Raw genomic sequence first — 20045 nt, forward strand, 5'->3', positions numbered from 1 at the left:
AATCGAAATAAAAAATAAATAAATAAAATTGAAAGAGAGAGAGCAAACCTTAAGAATAGAGTGCAGCAGACAGAAGTATTGAAGAAGGGGATATGTTTTTAATAAATTTAATTTTTGTTATAAATAAGATGAGGGAGATCAAAGAAGAGCATATGAGGAAAAAGAGGCCAAGAGGTACCGTATATATAGATAAGGTCATAAGGAGTATAAAAATACACTTAGTATACTTCGAATAGGAGTAAACTACTAAACTTTCCTATTTCTATTCCGTACTGTATTAGATTGAAGGGGTTTAATACTTTAATACGCGTTAATCTTGAGATTCAAAAGCAGTTAGGGGGCGTTTGGTTCACAGAGTGGTATGGGGTTGGAATCAGGAATGGAATTAAGGTGGTATCGGGCTGGAACTTGATACTTAATACGTATTTAATTTGGTTTAATTCTGGAATGGAATATCTCACTATTCTCTCCTTTAATTTATTTGATACCTAAGGGAATGGAATGAGCCAAACCCACCTCTCCCCAAAGGTTTTTAAACCCTATATCTCATGGATTTGAGGTATGGGTTTGAAATTCATATTTTTGACAACCAAACATATGTTATGAGTTTTAGTCATTTTAAACCCATACCTCATACCTATATTTCGTGAACCAAACGCCCCCTTAGTTGGTAAAGTAAGGAGAGTTAGAAGTCTTAGAACTGGCGACTACAATTTTTTTTTTTTTTTAAAAAGGAATATGCTACATATAGACGCTACAAGCCTACAACTCTCATTGTGTGTAGCTTGCCATACCGTGTAACCACCTGTATAATAACAAAGTAATCATTATAATACTAATTGAGAAACCCCTTTAATACTGAGTTACTGACCGAGTTATCTCTTTAACACTCATTTTAAATTAATGCATTTACTTGTTAAAAATGAAATTATCATGAATAAGAACGAAAATGAACATTTATCAATACGTAAATTAACAACGTAAATTAACATTTATATATAATGAAAATGAACATTTATCAATACGTAAATTAACATTTATCATCTATTAAAATGTGAATGACGTTATACTAACATATAAATGAACATTTAATAAAATGAAAATGAACATTCATAAAAATAAAAAAAATTAAAGAAATAATAATAAAAAAAATTAAAGAAATAATAATAATAAAAAAATAACTACGAACTATAATCTTTGTTTCTCTTCTCTGAAACGGTTTCCTTCGCTCTGTAATCAAAACTGAAGAATGTATTGATATAATTTATTAGTTCTTCAATAAAAATTGCTAAGATTATAGTATAATACTTAAATTGATTTACATTTTTTCATGTTTGATGCTTCGATTACATTTTCGAAATACATTGCAACAAAAAAATTAGTAAAATCTATAGTTTATACTCTTTTTCAATCCAAATTTAAACAAAATAACTTACTTTTTCAGATTTTGCGCCTTATTTTATTGAATTTCATAGTGAAGATTTCTTTGTGATAATTTAAAAACAATTTTGCAATTAAAGCTTTTGAAGAGAGATAAACTTGCATAGAAATGGGTGGAGAGAGAAAATGTAAAAAAGAGTGAGGAGAGATAAAATGAAAGTTAGTGGAGGGTGTGGGTAGTACTCTAAACAACAAGTTTATTAGAGGGGGTGTAGGGTGTCCAACCTACACTAGGGTCTAGTGTTCACTAATTATTAAACCCGCGACTTTTTGTTTAACTGAGTGCATGCTTTGACGTACGAGCTGTAACGTGCGTCTTACGTAATACGCTCTCAATAATAATTCAGCAACAATAAAATCTCCCGCTTAACTTCTTGTAAGAATCCTCTAGCAGTAGTATGCTCTAGCTCTCTTTTACTCATTGATTCAGTTTGAAACAATCTTCTCTTCTCTTCTTCGCAAAATTCTCTCTACATTTCTTTAGCTTAGTATCTCAATTTCTCTCTCTATATTTTCTTTCTGCTTTAATAGGTTTTTCCTCCATTGATTTCTTAAGCTAGATTCTATAATCTGTTCGTGCAATCGTTTGCTCGATTGTTTGTGCGATTGTTCGTGCGATTGCTCTTCGCTATTTCTCGATCTTACGTTTTTTGGTTCTGGTCAGTTTTCCTCTCAATTGAGCTTGTTCTTCAGCTAATTTCTCTTGAATTTAGCTATTTTGTGCTTTATTTCTACGTGTTCTGCTCGTTGTGATTCTTGAATCTTGATTGTGTTGTGTTGATTGTTGATTTGCACGCAATTTTCTTCGCATAACCTAGAAATTTCTGTTCATTGTTCTTCCTAGAATTTGTTGATTGTTCTATTGATTTGAAGTAATGGTTGCTCAAACAAACAATTCTGTTGATCCTTCTTTAGATCTTATTTCACCTTATCACTTACATCCATCTGATAATCCTGGTTGATCTCTCTACATTTTCTATCTCTTAAGCTTTAATGGCGGTTCTCCATTGATGATTTCTTTAGCTAGATTCTATAATCTGACATACTATTCACAGGATTCAATACCTTCATGCCCACTTGTTATTTGTGTGGGAATCGGAGCTTTTCGGCAAACGGCCTCGTCAAACACAATGACAATAGACATAAAGATTGCGAGTACACCTGCGCATGCGGGAGCAAATTTAAATATCTTCAAGAATATCAAAATCACACTCAAATTCATCACCCCAACAACAACAACAACAACAACAACAGACGTCGCCGGCGTAATCGGCGTAATCGGTGATAGGAATTTTGTTATCATGTAAGTTATTTCTTGGTAATCTTATGATTGTGATTATATGGAATTTCTATTAATAATTGTATAATATAATGTATGAAGGAATATTTCCGGGTCATCTTTAAAGGGATTTATTGCCCCTAAATTGGGTTTACTGAACTGTAGGTTTTGTTTGATAATTTCTATCGAATTTGCTTTTGATGAATTTGGGTTTCTGTTTGAATTGATGCATTAATTTCATTTTCAGAACTCTTTGTGGTAATCATTTGATTGGGATAATACCTAAAGAACTCGGGTTATTGAAGAATCTTACTGTGTTGGATCTTGGTGCAAATCAGTTATTTGGGACAATTCCTCATGAGATAGGAAATTTGAGTAGCATTAAGAAGATGGTATGATATTGTTTAGTGTCATTACTTGTAGTTTGCTGTGTTTTTATTAGATTTTGTTTCTAAAATTAGCCCTTTTGTTATTTGTAGTAATCTACTGTCAAATGGATCGACTGAACTTCGTTATACTATTCTTAGCTAGAATTTGGAAGCCCTGTTGAGTTTATGGTTTATGAGTTTATTGAGAAGGTTTCGAGAGGGTTTAGGGTTTAGGATCTTCAAATATTACAAGATCCTGCTGTTTTTTGAGAAGAGAGATTTTGCAGATCATGTGCCTTTGGCTTCTTTCAAACCATGCTATAGTTGACATAAAACAGAAAGCATATGATTGACACCAATAGTTGTCACTAACAGTTAATCTAACTCATTTCTAGAAGTTGTGATAATGATGATTAGGGAGTATAGGGACTCTTGGGATAGCCCTTTATTATCTTCGTCGAATAGTATGAAATGTGAATATGTCATTTATAGGAAGATTAGTCTTGTATGTGCACCGTCAGAAAAGGCAAATGCTCCAATGTTTGTACTCTTAAAATCTTTGAAATTCCTGGGACGTACAATTTATTTATTTATTTATCAAGCTCTTCAAAAAGGGGATGTTTTATCTAAGTCCACAATTTTGTCTTCTTGAGTAAGCTTTTGCTATCAATCACTCTCGTGGTCTTATATCTCCATCCAACTCTTCTGTTCTTTGTCTGTTTACCTTGATCTCGGAGCAAATCAGTTATCTGGGACGATTCCTCACGAGCTAGGAAATTTGAGTAGCATTAAGAAGATGTATGAAATTATTTGATGTCATTACTTATAGTTTGTTGTGTTTTGGTTTGATTTTGTTTCTAAGTTTAGCCCTTTGTTATATGCAGTAATCTACAGTCAAATGGATTGACTGGAACGCTACCTCATGATCTTGGAGGCTTGAAGTCTCTTCAGGAGCTTCACTTGGACAACAATAAGCTCCAAGGAACTGTGCCTAGTGCTGCCACTGCGGAGTTTAAACCCAACATGCGGAGAGTGTAAGTGTCATTCACACAGTGCAAATTTTACCATTAATTTTCCTGAGAAAACTATGGCTTGGCAAATAATGTCTATAAATCTAATCCTTTGATGAAAGTTTTGTAGTGAATCTTCTTGACATGTATTACTTTGACTGAAGAAGCTTTTGTCTTTAATTGTCATTTAGTTGATATTCATTTAGAGCACTCAAAGAGTATCTATGGAAATACTAGAATTTATTGTAGGATGATGTAGCTCTAGTGAATGCTGGCAACTTCCCTTAAAATTCTGTAGTCCTTTCTCCTGGTGGGTCTATTAGGTTTTAGAAGCTTATCAAAAATGCAGGGACTGAACTTAGCTATACTTTTCTTTGCTAGAATTTGGAAGCCCTGTTGAGTTTATCGAGAAGGTCTCCAGTGGTTATAAAGTCCTGAGTAGCTTCAACTATTACAAGATCCCACTGTTTTTTGAGAAGAGAGAATTTGCAGATCATGTGCCTTTGGCTTCTTTTAAACCATGCTATAGTTGACATAAAACAGAAAGTATATGATTGACACCAATAGTTGTCACTAACAGTTAATCAAACTGATTTCTAGAAGTTGTGATAATGATGATTAGGGAGTATAGGGACTCTTGGGATAGCCCCTTATTATCTTAAACATTCTTTGCTTTCTTTTAATGTGCGAAATTTAGTGCTATGTTGTTAATTTGGTTTGGAATTTTCAGGTATGCAACCGATGGGAATGCTACAGGTCTTTGTCACTTGCCTCAGCTACAAGTTTCTGAACTCTCATGTAACTTTTTTGGTGGAAGCATCCTAAAGTGCTTGCCACATCTGCCAAGGTTGATTTAGAAATGATATGCTCTTCTGTGCTACCATATTTTATCATGGTCTCTTGCATGAAAATGCTGACTTTGTTTTACATCTTCTGCAGTGCAACCTTTCAGGGTAACTGTCTTGAGGGCAGGGGTTTGAAGCAGCACTCGGATGCACAATGTGGTAAGTCCAATCAGTCTTTAAAAGCCTTTTAAAGTAAGAATTTATACTTACCTTTAGACTGGAACATTATCTGCTCAATCTATTTCTCTTGCTTTATCCAATCAAGGCTAGGAAGGTGGAAGAATAGGAACTTTAAAAGCCTTTTAAAATAAGAATTTATACTGACCTTCTAGGTCAGTCCAATCAGTCTTCAGAAAGAGTCAAAAAAGGAAAAAAAGATGAAACACTATGAATGTCTATGATATCAGTTTATGAGCTTGCTAGAATTAACAGTAGGTAAGAGCTGATGTTCTTCGGGGAACACTTTTTTTTTTGACGGGAAGTAGAGCTTTTAACTTCTTTGGGAAACACTTAATAATGCAAATATGCACGAATTTTAGAGCCTCCTTTTGAGGTGGCTAACTCTAATATTAGCATATGGATGATTTCCTTTTTTAAATGCTTCGACATGGAGGGGCCATGATTTATATTGTGCTTATCACAGGATCTTCTATAGCTACCAAATGTCATTCAAATTCCAATGCCAACGTAAAGCACATGAAGAAATCAACATCATCTATGATAACTACTTACAATAAATCATCTATGATCATCCCTTGGAAGAAATCTGGAAGTGATAAAGAATGCTTGGTGGTATATACTGGTAAATTTTCCCTCTATCAACTATGCTCTCCGGTTACCTAAATAACATACATTAAAGCTATATTTTCTAATTAATTGTTTGCTCCTGATTTTTCTGTTCATTATAATCTAATCAGCAGATTCTGAGTTGTTGAGAGATATACAAAGATTCAACAGACAAGACCTTGAAGTAGCATGTGAAGATTTTAGCAGTATCATAGGATCTTCCTCTGATAGTATTATTTACAAAGGCACTATGAAAGGTGGATCTGAGATGGCAGTGATATCCTTCTGCGTCAAAGAAGAGCAGTGGACTTCCTATCATGAGCTTGATTTCCAGATAGAGGTACTGCTGAAGTATTCTGCTTTGGCCTTGAGATAGTTTTGATATTTTGATTCTTACTTATTCCAACTATACCGTGATTAGGTGGCAGATTTAGCAAGACTAAATCATGAGAATGCTGCTAAGCTGCTGGGTTATTGCCGAGAGACTCCTCCTTTCACTCGGATGCTTGTTTTTGAATATGCGTGTAATGGAACTCTGTATGAACATCTGCATTGTAAGTGAATTGTCCTGTTGCTCAATTAATTGTGTCTGTCTTACTCATAAGTAACAGAAGTATTGATGCTGTGTTGAAATTGAAATTGTAGCCATGTTTGCTGATGGAGAAGGCTGCCAGCTGTCTTGGACACGGCGTATGAAAATCATAATAGGCATTGCCCGTGGATTGAGATATCTTCGTACAGAACTTAACCCTCCACTCACTATATCTGAGCTGAATTCTAGTGCTGTATATCTTACTGAAGATTTTTCACCCAAGGTTAGATATATAATCTTCTAATTTTTGTTTCTTTCCTAAGCACTCTTGCATTTTGGTTGGATATTTTATAAGATTATCAATTACGTGTAGATGATATTTAGGTTATATGCTTGGTATTATGATAATTGATCCAAAAAGTATTGAATCAAACTTGGAACGTTTGTTGCAGCTGGTTGATTTTGAAAGTTGGAAGACTATCATAGCAAGATCGGAGAAAAATTCTTCTGCCACAGATAGTAATGGTGCTATCTGTGCTCTACCACGTTCAATTGAGCCACGTCATTTAGACATAAAGGGTAACATCTATGCAGTTGGAGTAGTCCTGATTGAGATAGTCAGTGGCAGACCACCCTTCTCCAAAGACACAGGAAGCTTGGTAAATTGGGTATGAAACCTGAATTTATGTACTTTGAAGTTATTATGAACTGCATTTAGTAAAAACAAAGGAAAAATTTAAATTACTTTTCATTGATAGTTAGTTTCTTGTTTCAGGCTAGGGATTACCTTGAAGTACCTCAAGTTATGCCGTATATTGAAAAACAAATGAAGCATTTTGAATATGAGGACCTCAAAGCAGTTTGTGAGTCAAGTCTGTGTCTGAATCCTGATCCTGTAAAGCGACCATTGATGCTCGACTTGTGCACTTTGCTGGAGAGCCGCATTGATCCCTCTATGTCAGCTGAGCTCCGATCTTCTTCATTGGAGTGGGGGCCGTGGGCAGAAGTGCCACTTTCTACATGATTACAATTTGAACTAATAAACTGAAAAAAATATACTGTAAAGCATATACCTCCGCCACCCCTCTCCCTAACTCTCGTCAGGTTCTGTGTAAAGTTTTTTTCGGCTTCTGGCTTAGGAGAACATACAGGAGAATTTAGAAACTGAGGCAAAATAAATTTTTGTGAACGGAACTAATACAGCTTCCATGATTTCCAGGCAGTATTGCCTCAGTGCTTTGCACGAGTCTTTGGGATTTGTTTTACCTGTATAAACTAAAGTGCTAATGGTTGTCTCAAAGGAAGCTTGTTACGGAGTACTATAAGCATTCTTATCAGTGTGATAGTCTGATGGGCAGGACCTTCTAAAACTAAACTAGCTAGTATCAACCAGATAGTAATGGGTTAGATAGAATTACAATGATACAAGTAGTTTAATTGATAGAGCTATATTGAGCATTACGGAGTATTCATTTTGCTGATGACCAATTTTATTTTTGCTCATTATTGTAGGTCATATGTTTTTTTTTTTTTTTTTTTTTTTTTTTTTTTTTTTTTTTTTTTTTTTTTTTTTTTTTTTAATTTCACCCAAATAAATAAATAAATCAAGATTCAAGAAGCATACGCATTAGAATATTACATACATACAATATGGTCAATATCTATCTAACTTTGTTACTATTCTTGTAATAACTACTACTCTCTAACAAATTACAAAATAAAATCTTATTACATTGGATTTGCAACTTTGCAACATCAATAATTCAACAATAATCGATCAAAATCAATTTACCAAATTAAACTTGAATTAATAATTCTATGGCAAAATAATAAACCTACACAAGGGACAAGTCTCATGATCGGACAACCACCTCCACAAGCAACTCCCATGAAACTTATGCATGCACGTAGTTCCCGAAACCGTTTCTCCAACTTCAAATTCCTCTTGACAAACACCACAAACTTCTCCATTTTCTTCCAAAACCACCGTGTCTTTCATCGCCGTTTCACGTGGATCCACCGGCAACTCTTTCACCATTATCTTGGCCTCGTTGTGCATAAACTCGAGGTATGTCTCATCGAACACCGTGTTGAAATCACGGCCACTAGCTTCCGCCCTTCTCTTAGCCACCTCGGCTAGGCGGCCTTTGGTCTTGGCTAGGGTGTTCATGAGTTCGTCCCCTTCCTTGGAATCCAAGCCATGGTACTTGGAGTATTCGCCCCAATTGGTTAATTTTCTTAAGATGTCTACCGTTATTCTTGCTAGCTCTACGACTTCCGAAGTGTAATCACGATTAGCTTCCATGCTAGAAAATTGTTGAGAAGATTGAAAGAGGGTAGGATGAACTTCCATAATATGATGGAAATTAAAATAATGTCTCGAAAATTATGGTTGCAAACTTGCAATGCAATGATAAGGATAATTGTTACGAGGAAATAAAAAAGATCTTATGCTATGAAGTTATGTGAAACTAAAATGTAGGTACATGTATTACAATCTAGGGCGGTGGCAACTAACTTCTTTAAATTATTCTTCTAGTTTAATCTAATTAATTATGTAAAGTTATACTTCTATCACATAGTTACTTACCAAAAAAAAAAAAAAAAAAATAAATAAATAAATAAATAAACTATCTATCATATTGTTAGTTATGTTAGCACCAAATAAAAAATATATAGCAGTTATTTGTTATCCTAATTTATGAAGTGGAAGCTTCTACATGCATGCAACGGACTAACGGTGTCACCCAAGTGCATGTCCTAGCACGTACAATCTATCATCTATGAAATTTATTCCAAAAATAAATCTATCTAACATATACTAATCCGATTTTGTATGTTTTCATTATATGAAAAATCTATCAACTCTAAAAGAAATTCCTAAAATAATTTAATTTATATTTTACAATTTGTTAGTTGTGAGACTTGGTGTGATCTAATAAGCTTCAACATCTTAATTTTTCTCAAACAAAAAAAATGGTATTAATTACCGCCTTCAATAATGATCAAAACCGCCAACATTTAGTGCGGAAAATCATACCCTTAATTAGTATTTCACCAATATCTTCCGTCTTGCCAGTTGCCACCAATCACTAACACCTTAACACCACCACCTTGACCGGCAACGACCACCACCACACTGACCAGCGACGACCACCACCACCACACTGATCGGCAACGATGACCACCCCCACCCTGACCAATGACCCACCACTTTCCCTCTCTGGCGGGAAGGTGATGGTGTTTTTTTTTTCCGACAATTGCAGTAACCGGAGGCCAAAACCTTGTGGGTTAGTTTATGATAAAAGTACATATTATTTTTGTGACAAAAGTACATAATATTATTATTATTATTATTATTATTATTATATAGTGCTCGCGCTATATAAAAGTTTCATTGGTTTTCAAAAAAAAATATAAAAGTTTCATTGCCTCCGTCAAAAAAAAATAAATAAATAAAAATTGTTGCATTGCCAAGCGCCAACCCATTTATTTCCTACGAGTAACCCTTTTTTTTTTTTTGTAAGAAAATTTACTTCCTATTATTAGTAGTACTATTTATTTCCAAATTTCTATATAATATTTCTCCTGCATATTTTTTCTTTTGCCTATTTTGCTTTGAATTTGTTCTGAAAAATATGGCTCAAGGAACACTTAAAGTTGTTCTTATAAATGCCAAAGGTCTTGAAAATTCTGATTATCTCAGTAAGTTGTGATTATCGATCTCTATCATAATTACCCCATGATTATGCATAAAATTTATACTTAATTTATTTACATAGAGATTGGAAATGCAGTTAGATCTTCACTCTTATTATATTATGTGTTTAACGATGGAGTAATACGCAGATAAGATGGATCCCTATGTGATCTTGAGTTACGGAGGGCGGAAGCAAAATAGCAAAATTGCATCAGGTAATCTAGATCTTCATAAACAGGTTAATTATCTTTATTTCGAGTTAAGAAAAACATCATTTATTCAACGATCAGAATATACATTAATCGAGTAACCTTTTATCAATTGTGGTTTGTAGACGAGATTTGATCTATACTTTTGGGGGGAGGCATAATTCAACTAAACTAGCTAACATCCGCATCTTTCATTTTTATGCATTGATGTATGCATAATTGCAGGACAAGGATCTGAACCAGAATGGAATCAAACATTTACATTTGATGTGAATTTTTCTGGTGGTGCTGATCTTACCTTAAAAATTATGGACAGTGATTGTGGTACAGAAGATGATTGTGTTGGAGAAGCTACGTAAGTAACGAAAACGTCTGATTTATGCTTAAGCCAAAATAAGAGGCTTTCTGGATCAATAAGATTAATTTATCTACATATTGTTGTTGCAAAACTTTGTAACGAAAGTATACCACTAGAACCAGTCTTAGAAGAAGGAAGCGTTCCAACAGCATCATACAACGTCGTTAAAGGTCAAGAATTTCGCGGACAGATCAAACTCAGCCTCTTCTTCACCCACAAGGTAATAATAAACAATCTTTTGTAATTCTTCTCTAACCAGAGATGTTGAATGAGTTGTTTATTAGTGTAATAATATTGTTAATCATCTGTTCATCCATAACCAGGCTCACGATCACGGGGTGGCAGCACAAGAAGAAAGCTATGGTGGATGGGGGGAGTCTCATTAGGCTGAGAAAACTTATCTGCATTCAATCACTCCTCTTCTTAGATATTTGCATTTTTTTAGAATGAAATTTTCTACTTCTATATGTTCTGAATGTCTTGTCAAAACAAAGAGCTAAGAGAATGCAGCTGTATAATAAAAACATTTTGGAAATGATATTTTTTTTAAGAAAAAAGTACTGATCCAACAGTTGAAGGAGCAGAGGATGATAAAACATTTATGTTACAGATGCAGCAGCAATAGAATATTAGTCAACAAAAATATTAGTAATACTAAATTGACAACATACATGAGCTAAGACATGGTAATGAAGTGAAGAACCTCATAATCGGATATGTACCATATACATACAAAGATACTCGACTTGTAGCAATGCCGAGTTAAAACATACAGAGGCATTCTCTGAAATGAAACAGAATCTTTTTAGAATGATTGCAGGCCGTGAATCAGCAGCATTCATTGCTCTTCCGATTCATCATAAACAAATACAAGGTTAGAGATATTACAAATGGTTAGAACTTAACCTAGTTGAAACCTTTGGGTAACATACATTGTAACTATATACTACAAAAAATTACAACAGACACCTACAGAGCAACTACGATTATCATTAATTCTTGACCTGCTTGATTTCTGGTGAGCCAAATCCATTGGAATTTGGGATGTTGACGTCTTCAGGTAACTGGGATAATTTTTTTGTTTCGTCACTTTTGCAGACGCTAGGTGCACATACATCAGGACACTGGTTATCATCTTCTGAAGTGCGGAGTTGATGTTGGATATAATCCTGGATAGCCAAATTATCATCAAATGGTATTGCGCCTGTAAGAGTTTTAAATGCAAATTCTAGGCATGGATCTGACCACAAGGGTGGGGGAAAACAGTATTCAGATTGAGGCTGTCCAATTTCTTTCTCAACACTGGCCAGTTTCTCTTCAACAATTGGTTGCTCACTAGAGGTGTTCTCAACCTTGCTCCCATGTAAAGTAACCGGTGGGTGCTCAAATGATTGCTTAACCTTAGCTGAAGACACTTCGACTTTCATACTTTCAGAGAAGCCTGGTGGAGCCTCCTCCAGCTGCAGATCACTGAGATCAACCAGAAGTTTTTCTTTTGCTAATATATTCTTGTCAATCTGGTTTGATGCTTCTTCATGAACAGCTGCAAGCACAGTTTCTGAATCAACATTAAGTGGATAACAATTTTGTTCTTCAGATGTGAAGTCATCAATCTTAATCAATGATTCTTCTTTAGTTGTGAGCACATTTTCTGAATTAACATCCATTGTACGAGGCTTCTCTTCTTGAGATGGCAAGTCATCAATCGTGTTTGTTGGTTCCCCATGTGTTGTGAGCATGCCAACTGCATTAGCCAAAAATGTCTGATGCTTTTCTTCTTCAGATACAAGCACATTTTGCTTATTAACATCATGGCACTTCTCCTGTAGCCCATGTGGGACCAATTCCAAACTAGTGATGGGTTTAGTTCTGGAAGGCTTTCTGCTTGTGGCCCGAAGAGTATGCTCAATGGGTATTGAGTGGAATACTACCTTAGCTTCAACACCAGCAAGTCGCTTGGAGGATCGAGAAGGCACACCCACCAATTTCCTGGTATCTGTTTTCCTTTTGCTGGTTGAAGCTTTCCCATTACTACAGTCTTGAACAACAAGAGGTACTGGGTTCTTCTCTGGCAATAAGTCCCTTGAAGGAGCAGGAGACTCACTCTTTTCAAGAGTTGAAACTTCTGAACCATCATCTTGGACTTCTGATGGGGCATGTTTGGTCATACTTACAGATTCTTTGGTTCCAGAAAGCTTTTCCATTAATGGTTTTGCCACCAACTCTTGGGATTTTCTGGGTGATTTGGGTGACAAGGTACTCTGCTTAAGACTAGAAGCACCACCAGTGGCAGGTTTGCCTCTGGAGGATAACCTTCTGCTTTTCCTGCCTTCAACTTTTTTATCACCTGAAGCTTCAGGAAGTTCTTGGATACTGGGCTTGCTACTTGATTCACCGGCAAAGAGCATATTTCTGGTCCTCCTCTTTGGCGTTTCTTCAAGCTCACTTGATGTCTGATAATAGCAGCCCCAAAAAAATCCAGATGTCAGAACAATGAAAATTTGAAAATCCATATAAACCAGATCAGAACATAAGGCTCTCAGATAAACATTATACTCGGCCTATTTATTTGTCAAGCTTCCTTTTCTGAAATCCTAAGATATTTGTCACAGATTTAAATGATGATAAGGTCAAAGTGAAAGAAAAGGTGGAGACATCCTATTTGAGTAATTCAACATTTGCTTATTATTCTTCATTCCTTAAATTTAAAAATTAGTAGAAACAGGAAGTATCCACAAAAGTAGCCAGCATATATACAAAATAACCAGAATGACTTATAGTCTGTTTCCAGTGAAGGTGAAACATTCAACATACACATCAGATATTAATGAGCTCAAAAGTGGCTTATCAAGTTAACAAAGCTGGGGTATTTTTCCCCATAAGTTTCATTACCGCCAAGTCTTGTGATGGGGGTATTGGAAATTTACAAGGGAAAAAAGATGTTTGGGGTGGAACATTGAAATGTAAGGGCTTATGCAGAAGTTGGCCTCTGTAATGAACATAACATCAAGCTAACATCTTATCCTGCTAGATGAACCAATGCAAGCAAACTCAGGCCATCCATGATCCTCATCCCAGGATGTGCCTCCACCCTGTATGAATCTCCAGTCACTCATCTCAGTCTCCTATTTCATATGTGAATCTCCAGTTACTCATCATCTCAGTATTAACTAATTTCAGCAGGAAAAGTCGTGTGACATGTGCCAATTTTTGCATTTTAGTGGGATAATTTTAAAAAAAAATCCAAATCAGATGCTTTAACTGTTATCATCTAGCTTTGGGTAATCTCTATTCTATACTCATTTGTTTAGGTTATGTAACTGCAGAAGGATATATATATAGTTATCTCCAGTGCCCTTTTAGAAAAAAAAAAAATTATTATGACAAGGTCTGTTATTAAGACTCACAACATACACAGATCTAAAAAGTGCATGACCAATCATAACTAGCTAAAAAACGCACAATGCAGATAAATCTTGTTCTACTCCCTCCGTATTTTTTTAAGTGTTGCAGTTTGACCGGCACATAGTTTAAGGCAATTTAATTGACTTAAATAAATAAGAGGTAAGTGAGGTAGTTGGAGTATTAAAAAATTGTAAAAGAAAGATAGTGGGGTTAATAGTTTATTCGAAAGTAATGAATGTGAGAGGAAAGATATAATAAAAAAAAAAAGTAGTAGTGGGTTTGGATGGGGACCATGAGAGGAGAGAGATATAATATTTAATGTAGCGTTTTGCCAAAAAAGGACGTGTAACACTAACTAAAATATTGAGGGAGTATTGCTCTCCACTAATTGGTGAAACTACTGGGCATTAATTTATATCGGAATAATATTGGTGTATGTGTCAGGAGGAGAGGTGGAATGGATATAGTGAGAATGAAGGATGTTGGAACTTGGAAGCATTATAAATTTACGATATCAAAACAAGGGCAAAGGGCTTTGAGAGAAACTCCATTGATAACGTAATAAACATGCGTAGGAGCCAAATCAGCACACCTTACCACTAATGTTAAAACTTGTCTCTCTTGTAATAAATTCAAACAGGCAGAGCTAATACAAGTTCAGTAAATATATTTTCAGAAGTTCAGTCAGATTTCAAAATGTTCAAATTAGCAGATATGGAAAATAAATAAATAAATATATAGATAAATAAATAAAATGACCGCGATGAGAAAAATTGCTAAAGATGATCTTTTAGAGAACAGACTTCCAAGTGGAGGTGGTTGTGTGATAGAGAGAAAGCATTTACATGTATGTATGTTCTGGTTCTAAACCTTTCTCCATGATCTGTGCAGGTAATGGACAGTGAGCTTCAAGTAATGATTTTAAAACAACAAATCTCAGTACAAATGCATAACATTACTGACAGTGCCATCAAGTATGACAAACAAAAATATCCAAGAAGTCAGATGCAAGTGACACACAACATGAAGAAACAACTACCATATGGATATCGGCAACCTCATACTCCTAATTCCTTAATAACAAATGAGCCACGCATTCAAGAAACTTTTCTTTAAGGACAGCAAACATTTATTTAAAACAGCAGAAAGGAAGTTGCAGTAATATCGGCAATATCAGAGGAGTCTTACAGATGGATTTCCATTTGCAGAATCTTCTCCAACAACGCTATCAGTTTTCCTCTGATATGCATGCCTGCTAATCTCTCCAGTCTCCACATAACGTAAAACTTCTAACTTGGAGCGGAAGACCAGTCTACTGGCAGGATCATATAAGAACTGCAACCATTTCAATACAAACATTCATTACAAGTTTACAATCCACAAGAAACATAATTTAAATAACATGTGTTATGAATAATGAGTTGAATAAGGACGGTATATATCACATTGATTTACACATTCCCAGGCAAATGCCTTTGAAGTCTAAAGGGAATCTATTTACCGGATCTCTCCTGACTACTTTATTTCCAAGCATCTTGATTCTTGTTTCCTTTATCCATCCAGATGGCAAATCTTCATCCACAGTTCTCTCTGTTACAACCTATAAAATTATCCAAGAACACGCTATGGAATAGTTAAAAAGTGCTCACAAACAATAACAGTTGCAGGCAGATGCCCCAAAATAAATGCAAGCAAGGCAAACCTTAAGATTTCCTGAAGAAAGACTCTTCCGAACACGTGTTTTTGAAATTTGTGACACCTTTGGCTCCAAATTGGATTTGCGAGCACTTACTGGATCAACTAACCTCTACAAAGATAATGCAATAATGTAAGCAACTCTGAGGCAAAGCACAATTACATGTTTCTTAGCAAACAGAGTACAAAAGGCACTTTTTAAAGATTTAAATATGCATACATTACTCCATAATAACCGTAATTTCAAAGCAAAAATTCGACATTTTAAAAAAAAAAACAGCTATATCCTTTTAAGAGCCACATAAAACCTAAGAGACTCTGGAGAGTTGTTTATGGGGAAAGAAGATATAGAGCATGTTTCCTGGCAAATATACACATTTTCAATCCAAATTCCTAATCAAATTTATTATACTACAGAATTCACATGGAACCCAAAGTCCTACACAATAATAATGCTACAATATAGTATACCACAACAAATTCAAACAACATTGCAAGACTAAAACATAGGAGAAAGAAAATATATACCAAGTTGCCCTGCAACTTATACATTTCTTAATTTTATTCAAGGTCCTTAAAATTTGTTTTTACACAGGGAATGCATGCAATGACAGTGATTCAGATTGTAACACAATTAAAAAGCTGCAATATGTCATAATATGCAATATCAAATGAAACAAACCTTGTTGGAAGAGTGCCTGCTCCTTTTTCTGTCCTCCTGTTTAGATGTTCCAGCAATGCATTGTTTACTTTTAAGATATCGCAATACCTCCGGCTTTGAATAAAATGTTGATCCAGTTGATGGGTCGATATAACACTGTAAAGAGCTTTGAAGGTCAATAAGTTTCCCGTGACTTAAAAGATGAAAAGCTAACCAAAACTATATCAGTCATTCAGTCCTCTTCTAGTTTTCTTGATTTACATATCACTAATAAGTAACTCAGCATCAAACAACCCCTTTATGCAAGAGTCAGGCAAAGAGCAAAAGGTCCGTATTTTATTTTATTACGGGTGTGGAAACCTCTTTACAAGAAGTAGTTATCAATATAGGTATAAGAACCTGTTAGATACTGATGAAGGGTGTGTCTCCATCGACTTTCCACACTTGATAGTCCAAAGAGGCAAGATGCAGAAAAGTGACAAGTAATAAAGTTGAATGTTCAAATTAAGCCACATAGCTTCATCACTTTAGAATCTTAAACAATGGTACAGTACTTATATAAACATGGAAGATTTGATAGAGAGGGAGAAAAAGGTTTTGTAAAACTGAAGTGGACACACTTCCAACATAGCAGGTAGTTTCAGCATGCACAGCCAGAATCATCAACATAAGAGTAATCATAAGAGCATGAGAATACAATTCTAGATTCCTTCATATCCAACACACAAAAATTCATGGCATATCATAGGATATCATATCATAGGATTCCTATACATGCACTAAGTTTCCAGAACCCAGAACACAAATTTTCTGAAGACAAACCTATAAATCACTGCTAATTAACTAAAGAAACAAACTTTAGATTCAGCTTCTATAATAACAAGTGTAGTACCTTATACTCGGTTCCTGCTCTGACACCACTCTTCCGGATTCTCCTTTCTAAGTCCCAACCGGTGGGTAACCAGTCGAAATCATTTTCTTCAACACGCTAAGCATATGACATCAATCAATTAAATAAACACAGTGCAAAGGAAAAAGCACACATGAAATTGATGATTATGAAACTCACCTGCATTTGTAACTCTCCAGATTTCTTATTAGTGTGCTCAATAACAGGCTGAGGCTTTTCATTGCTGACACATCCATCTCTAATGTATCGAAGCAAAGACGGTTTTGAATAGAACTTTTGACGAGTCTTTGAATTAATGAAGTACTGTATTTCAGACAACATGACTAACTTTAGCAAAGTGTAGTAGGTCAACATTTACAGATAGTCAGATACACAATATATATAACTATGAAATCAGAAACTTTTGTGTCTTCAATTTGAAATACTAATATTTCTGCATACTTGATTGCAGTAACATGCTTTACAATAAATATAATTAATGCTAAGTTATTGTGTCTTTTACAGCCTTAATGGAAAGAGAACTGCCTACAGTGAATTTGAGAACTTAGATTGAATGACTAATAATAAGTATACAAGGAAACATACATATATTTCAAAAAATTTCCTGCGTCTTTTTACTCAGAGGAAAATAAACAATAGATAAGCAAAGGAGGTGTGCTCACTGGAAAACTTCTAACTATATTGGCCCTAGTTTATCATACTTTTTATCAACAGATTGAATAGCTCATATATCAAAGAGATATAAAACAAATATGAAATTTTGGTACTCTGTAACATGTTTGAAAATTAAAAACCACATAAAAAGACAATTCTGCAAACTATTTACATGAGAATACTAGATTTTTCACATTGAATCACTAAACAAGTGGAAACTAGTAATTTTCACAAACTTGCTTTAAAATTAACCTAAAATACTTCTTACTCAAATGTTTTTTCCTCTCCTTTTTATCTTCTTACCACTTTTTTAAACCCCTTGTTAATTTTATTTGTATACTCTTTCTGTTTCTCATTTTACAAGCTTTTCTTTTCCCAACTTTTATTCACTTTATTTTGCTACACTCTTTTTCCTTTCCGGACGTTCCTTGTGATGATTCATGTTAGGTAAGAAGCTAACCCCAAATCATTTTGGGACTACGGCTTTGTTGTTGTTGTTGTTGTTGTTGTTGTTATTGTTGTACCTCAGTAAAATAGTTCCAATGCATAATACTACTTCTCAGCAATTGCCAAAAAAAAAAGCACAGGTTAATAAGATCTTTTGGCCAGTAGTCTATTACATATTAATTTTGTGCAGGAGATAAACATACAGAAACTAAATTAACAGAATGCCCGACAATAGATGGGTCACTTCCTTTTCTACACGTGTCAAACAAGGGAAGTAGGTATGATTTACGTGAAGCCCTTTAATTATTCATTTCGGATCGACACATAATTAATTCCCAACTAACATTATACTAGATCATTAGTTCTTACCTATCAGGTAACAACAGATATAGCAAGATCCTAAGAAAACTCTAAACTTGAATAATTGACTTCCAAGAATCAATGGTAACAAACACAAATGAAACTTCTGGAATATGATTTCACGAACTGTACTTTATTGTATGATAGGGAGGTTTAGTCATATAAAACAAGTTATTGAGCTTTAATAAGCATGACCACCACACTGAATACTAGTAGCTATGCTCATTTAAACAATAAAAGGACTCCATGTTTCTTAACAAGCACCAATGAACGGTTCAAAAACATCAATTTCCATAATTTCTACTATTGATCCATTCCAACATTCCCTCTTCCAACCTCAAGACTTCCAATAGTTCCAAACAGTTCTAAACGATACGAAAATGGTACCGCCACTTAGCCAGCAAGTGACTAGCAAGAAGCTCCAAATCTCCCTCTACAAAGACAGCTGCTCACGCTATGTCCATTAACATGCCGTATTACTCTTATTCAACTATACAACCCACCCGCCCCCCTCTCTTCCAAAAATATATCATTGAAACAGGAAGCTCAACAAGCTCAAATTCATTCTAAGCTACCAAACAATCAAATACTTTATTGAATTTCTTAACTTAACTCTATAGACTATAGATCATGTTGTTTAGATGCAAAAATCATAAAACTGATTAACAAACTCAACAAACTCAGTCATAGCTAAATTCTGATACCTTGCATGTAAATCAAATCTCAACAACTTCCTCAAAATCATCAATTACTTGATTTCAACTATCAATCAGTCAACCAAAAAACACCCAAAAAAGGGGTAAACACCCTAAATAATAACAAATCAAAAACCCTAATTCAACAAAGAAAAAAAAAACAGTAAAATCAACAAATTAAACCAAAAATTCTAAAAATTAGTACAACAAACCTTAACCTTGCGACCATTTTTGGACTTGACAACGACCTTCCAACCAGGAGGAGGCCAGTCGGATTTGTTCTTCGACACCATTAAAAGATCTTCAAACTGCTTTCTCTCTCCCACTGTATAATTTCTGAGTTTGGGTATTTTTTCTGGGTTTTTGAGTAGGATGAGAGAGAATAACTAAACAAAAACAGGGGAAATTTGGGAAATTACAGTATAAGTATAACGGAAAAATCGGAGTTTGTATAAATAAGGTATATGGAATACAAAGTATGGACTAATGGATAAATTGAAGGAGGTCAATAAAAGACAGCAAAATTATCCACGTGTATTTGGGATTTACCTTCCTTTTTTCGAGCATCAACTTGTATTTTCTTTGCTTTGCGGATCTATGCATAGATTTGGCAAGTTTGAATTCCCATTTCTAGCTTTTCTTCCTACTTTCTCTCAAGAGTCTTAGAGCTAGGCACGAGTCGAGTTGTTTA

The 20045-nt window shown here is 34.8% G+C and overlaps 3 protein-coding genes across 4 annotated transcripts; 2 read left to right on the forward strand and 1 right to left on the reverse strand.

Annotated features, from left to right (window-relative positions):
• Positions 1 to 2315: 2315 nt before the first annotated feature.
• LOC145596727 (putative LRR receptor-like serine/threonine-protein kinase At1g63430) lies at positions 2316 to 7284 on the forward strand. Its single transcript, XM_081652935.1, has 13 exons — positions 2316 to 2397; positions 2496 to 2721; positions 2822 to 2884; positions 2967 to 3111; positions 3955 to 4121; positions 4828 to 4944; positions 5037 to 5101; positions 5586 to 5744; positions 5863 to 6068; positions 6150 to 6282; positions 6374 to 6543; positions 6713 to 6928; positions 7036 to 7284. Exons 1-13 carry the CDS (start codon positions 2316 to 2318, stop codon positions 7282 to 7284), a joined length of 1998 nt encoding a protein of 665 aa, XP_081509061.1.
• A 2614-nt stretch (positions 7285 to 9898) lies between these two features.
• On the forward strand, positions 9899 to 10913 carry LOC145596728 (elicitor-responsive protein 3-like). Its single transcript, XM_081652936.1, has 5 exons — positions 9899 to 9965; positions 10110 to 10175; positions 10395 to 10524; positions 10633 to 10747; positions 10851 to 10913. Exons 1-5 carry the CDS (start codon positions 9899 to 9901, stop codon positions 10911 to 10913), a joined length of 441 nt encoding a protein of 146 aa, XP_081509062.1.
• Positions 10914 to 11211: 298 nt separating this feature from the next.
• LOC145598328 (uncharacterized) lies at positions 11212 to 19790 on the reverse strand. 2 transcript variants are annotated; one of them, XM_081654670.1, is made up of 8 exons: positions 19567 to 19790; positions 17358 to 17501; positions 17181 to 17276; positions 16310 to 16444; positions 15635 to 15739; positions 15434 to 15532; positions 15121 to 15267; positions 11212 to 12980 (listed from the first exon to the last, which is right to left on the reverse strand). In XM_081654670.1, the coding sequence occupies exons 1-8, from the start codon at positions 19645 to 19647 to the stop codon at positions 11520 to 11522; spliced, it is 2268 nt and encodes a 755-aa protein (XP_081510796.1). In that variant the 5' UTR covers positions 19648 to 19790; the 3' UTR covers positions 11212 to 11519. The 2 variants fall into 2 exon arrangements, with proteins under 2 accessions (XP_081510796.1, XP_081510797.1); XM_081654671.1 differs by lacking the exon at positions 19567 to 19790 and adding an exon at positions 18313 to 18387.
• Between the last annotated feature and the right edge of the window lie 255 nt (positions 19791 to 20045).

This window comes from Chenopodium album, chromosome 20, assembly GCF_948465745.1.
Source record: "Chenopodium album chromosome 20, dcCheAlbu1.1, whole genome shotgun sequence".
In the NCBI taxonomy this organism is placed as follows: domain Eukaryota; kingdom Viridiplantae; phylum Streptophyta; class Magnoliopsida; order Caryophyllales; family Amaranthaceae; genus Chenopodium; species Chenopodium album.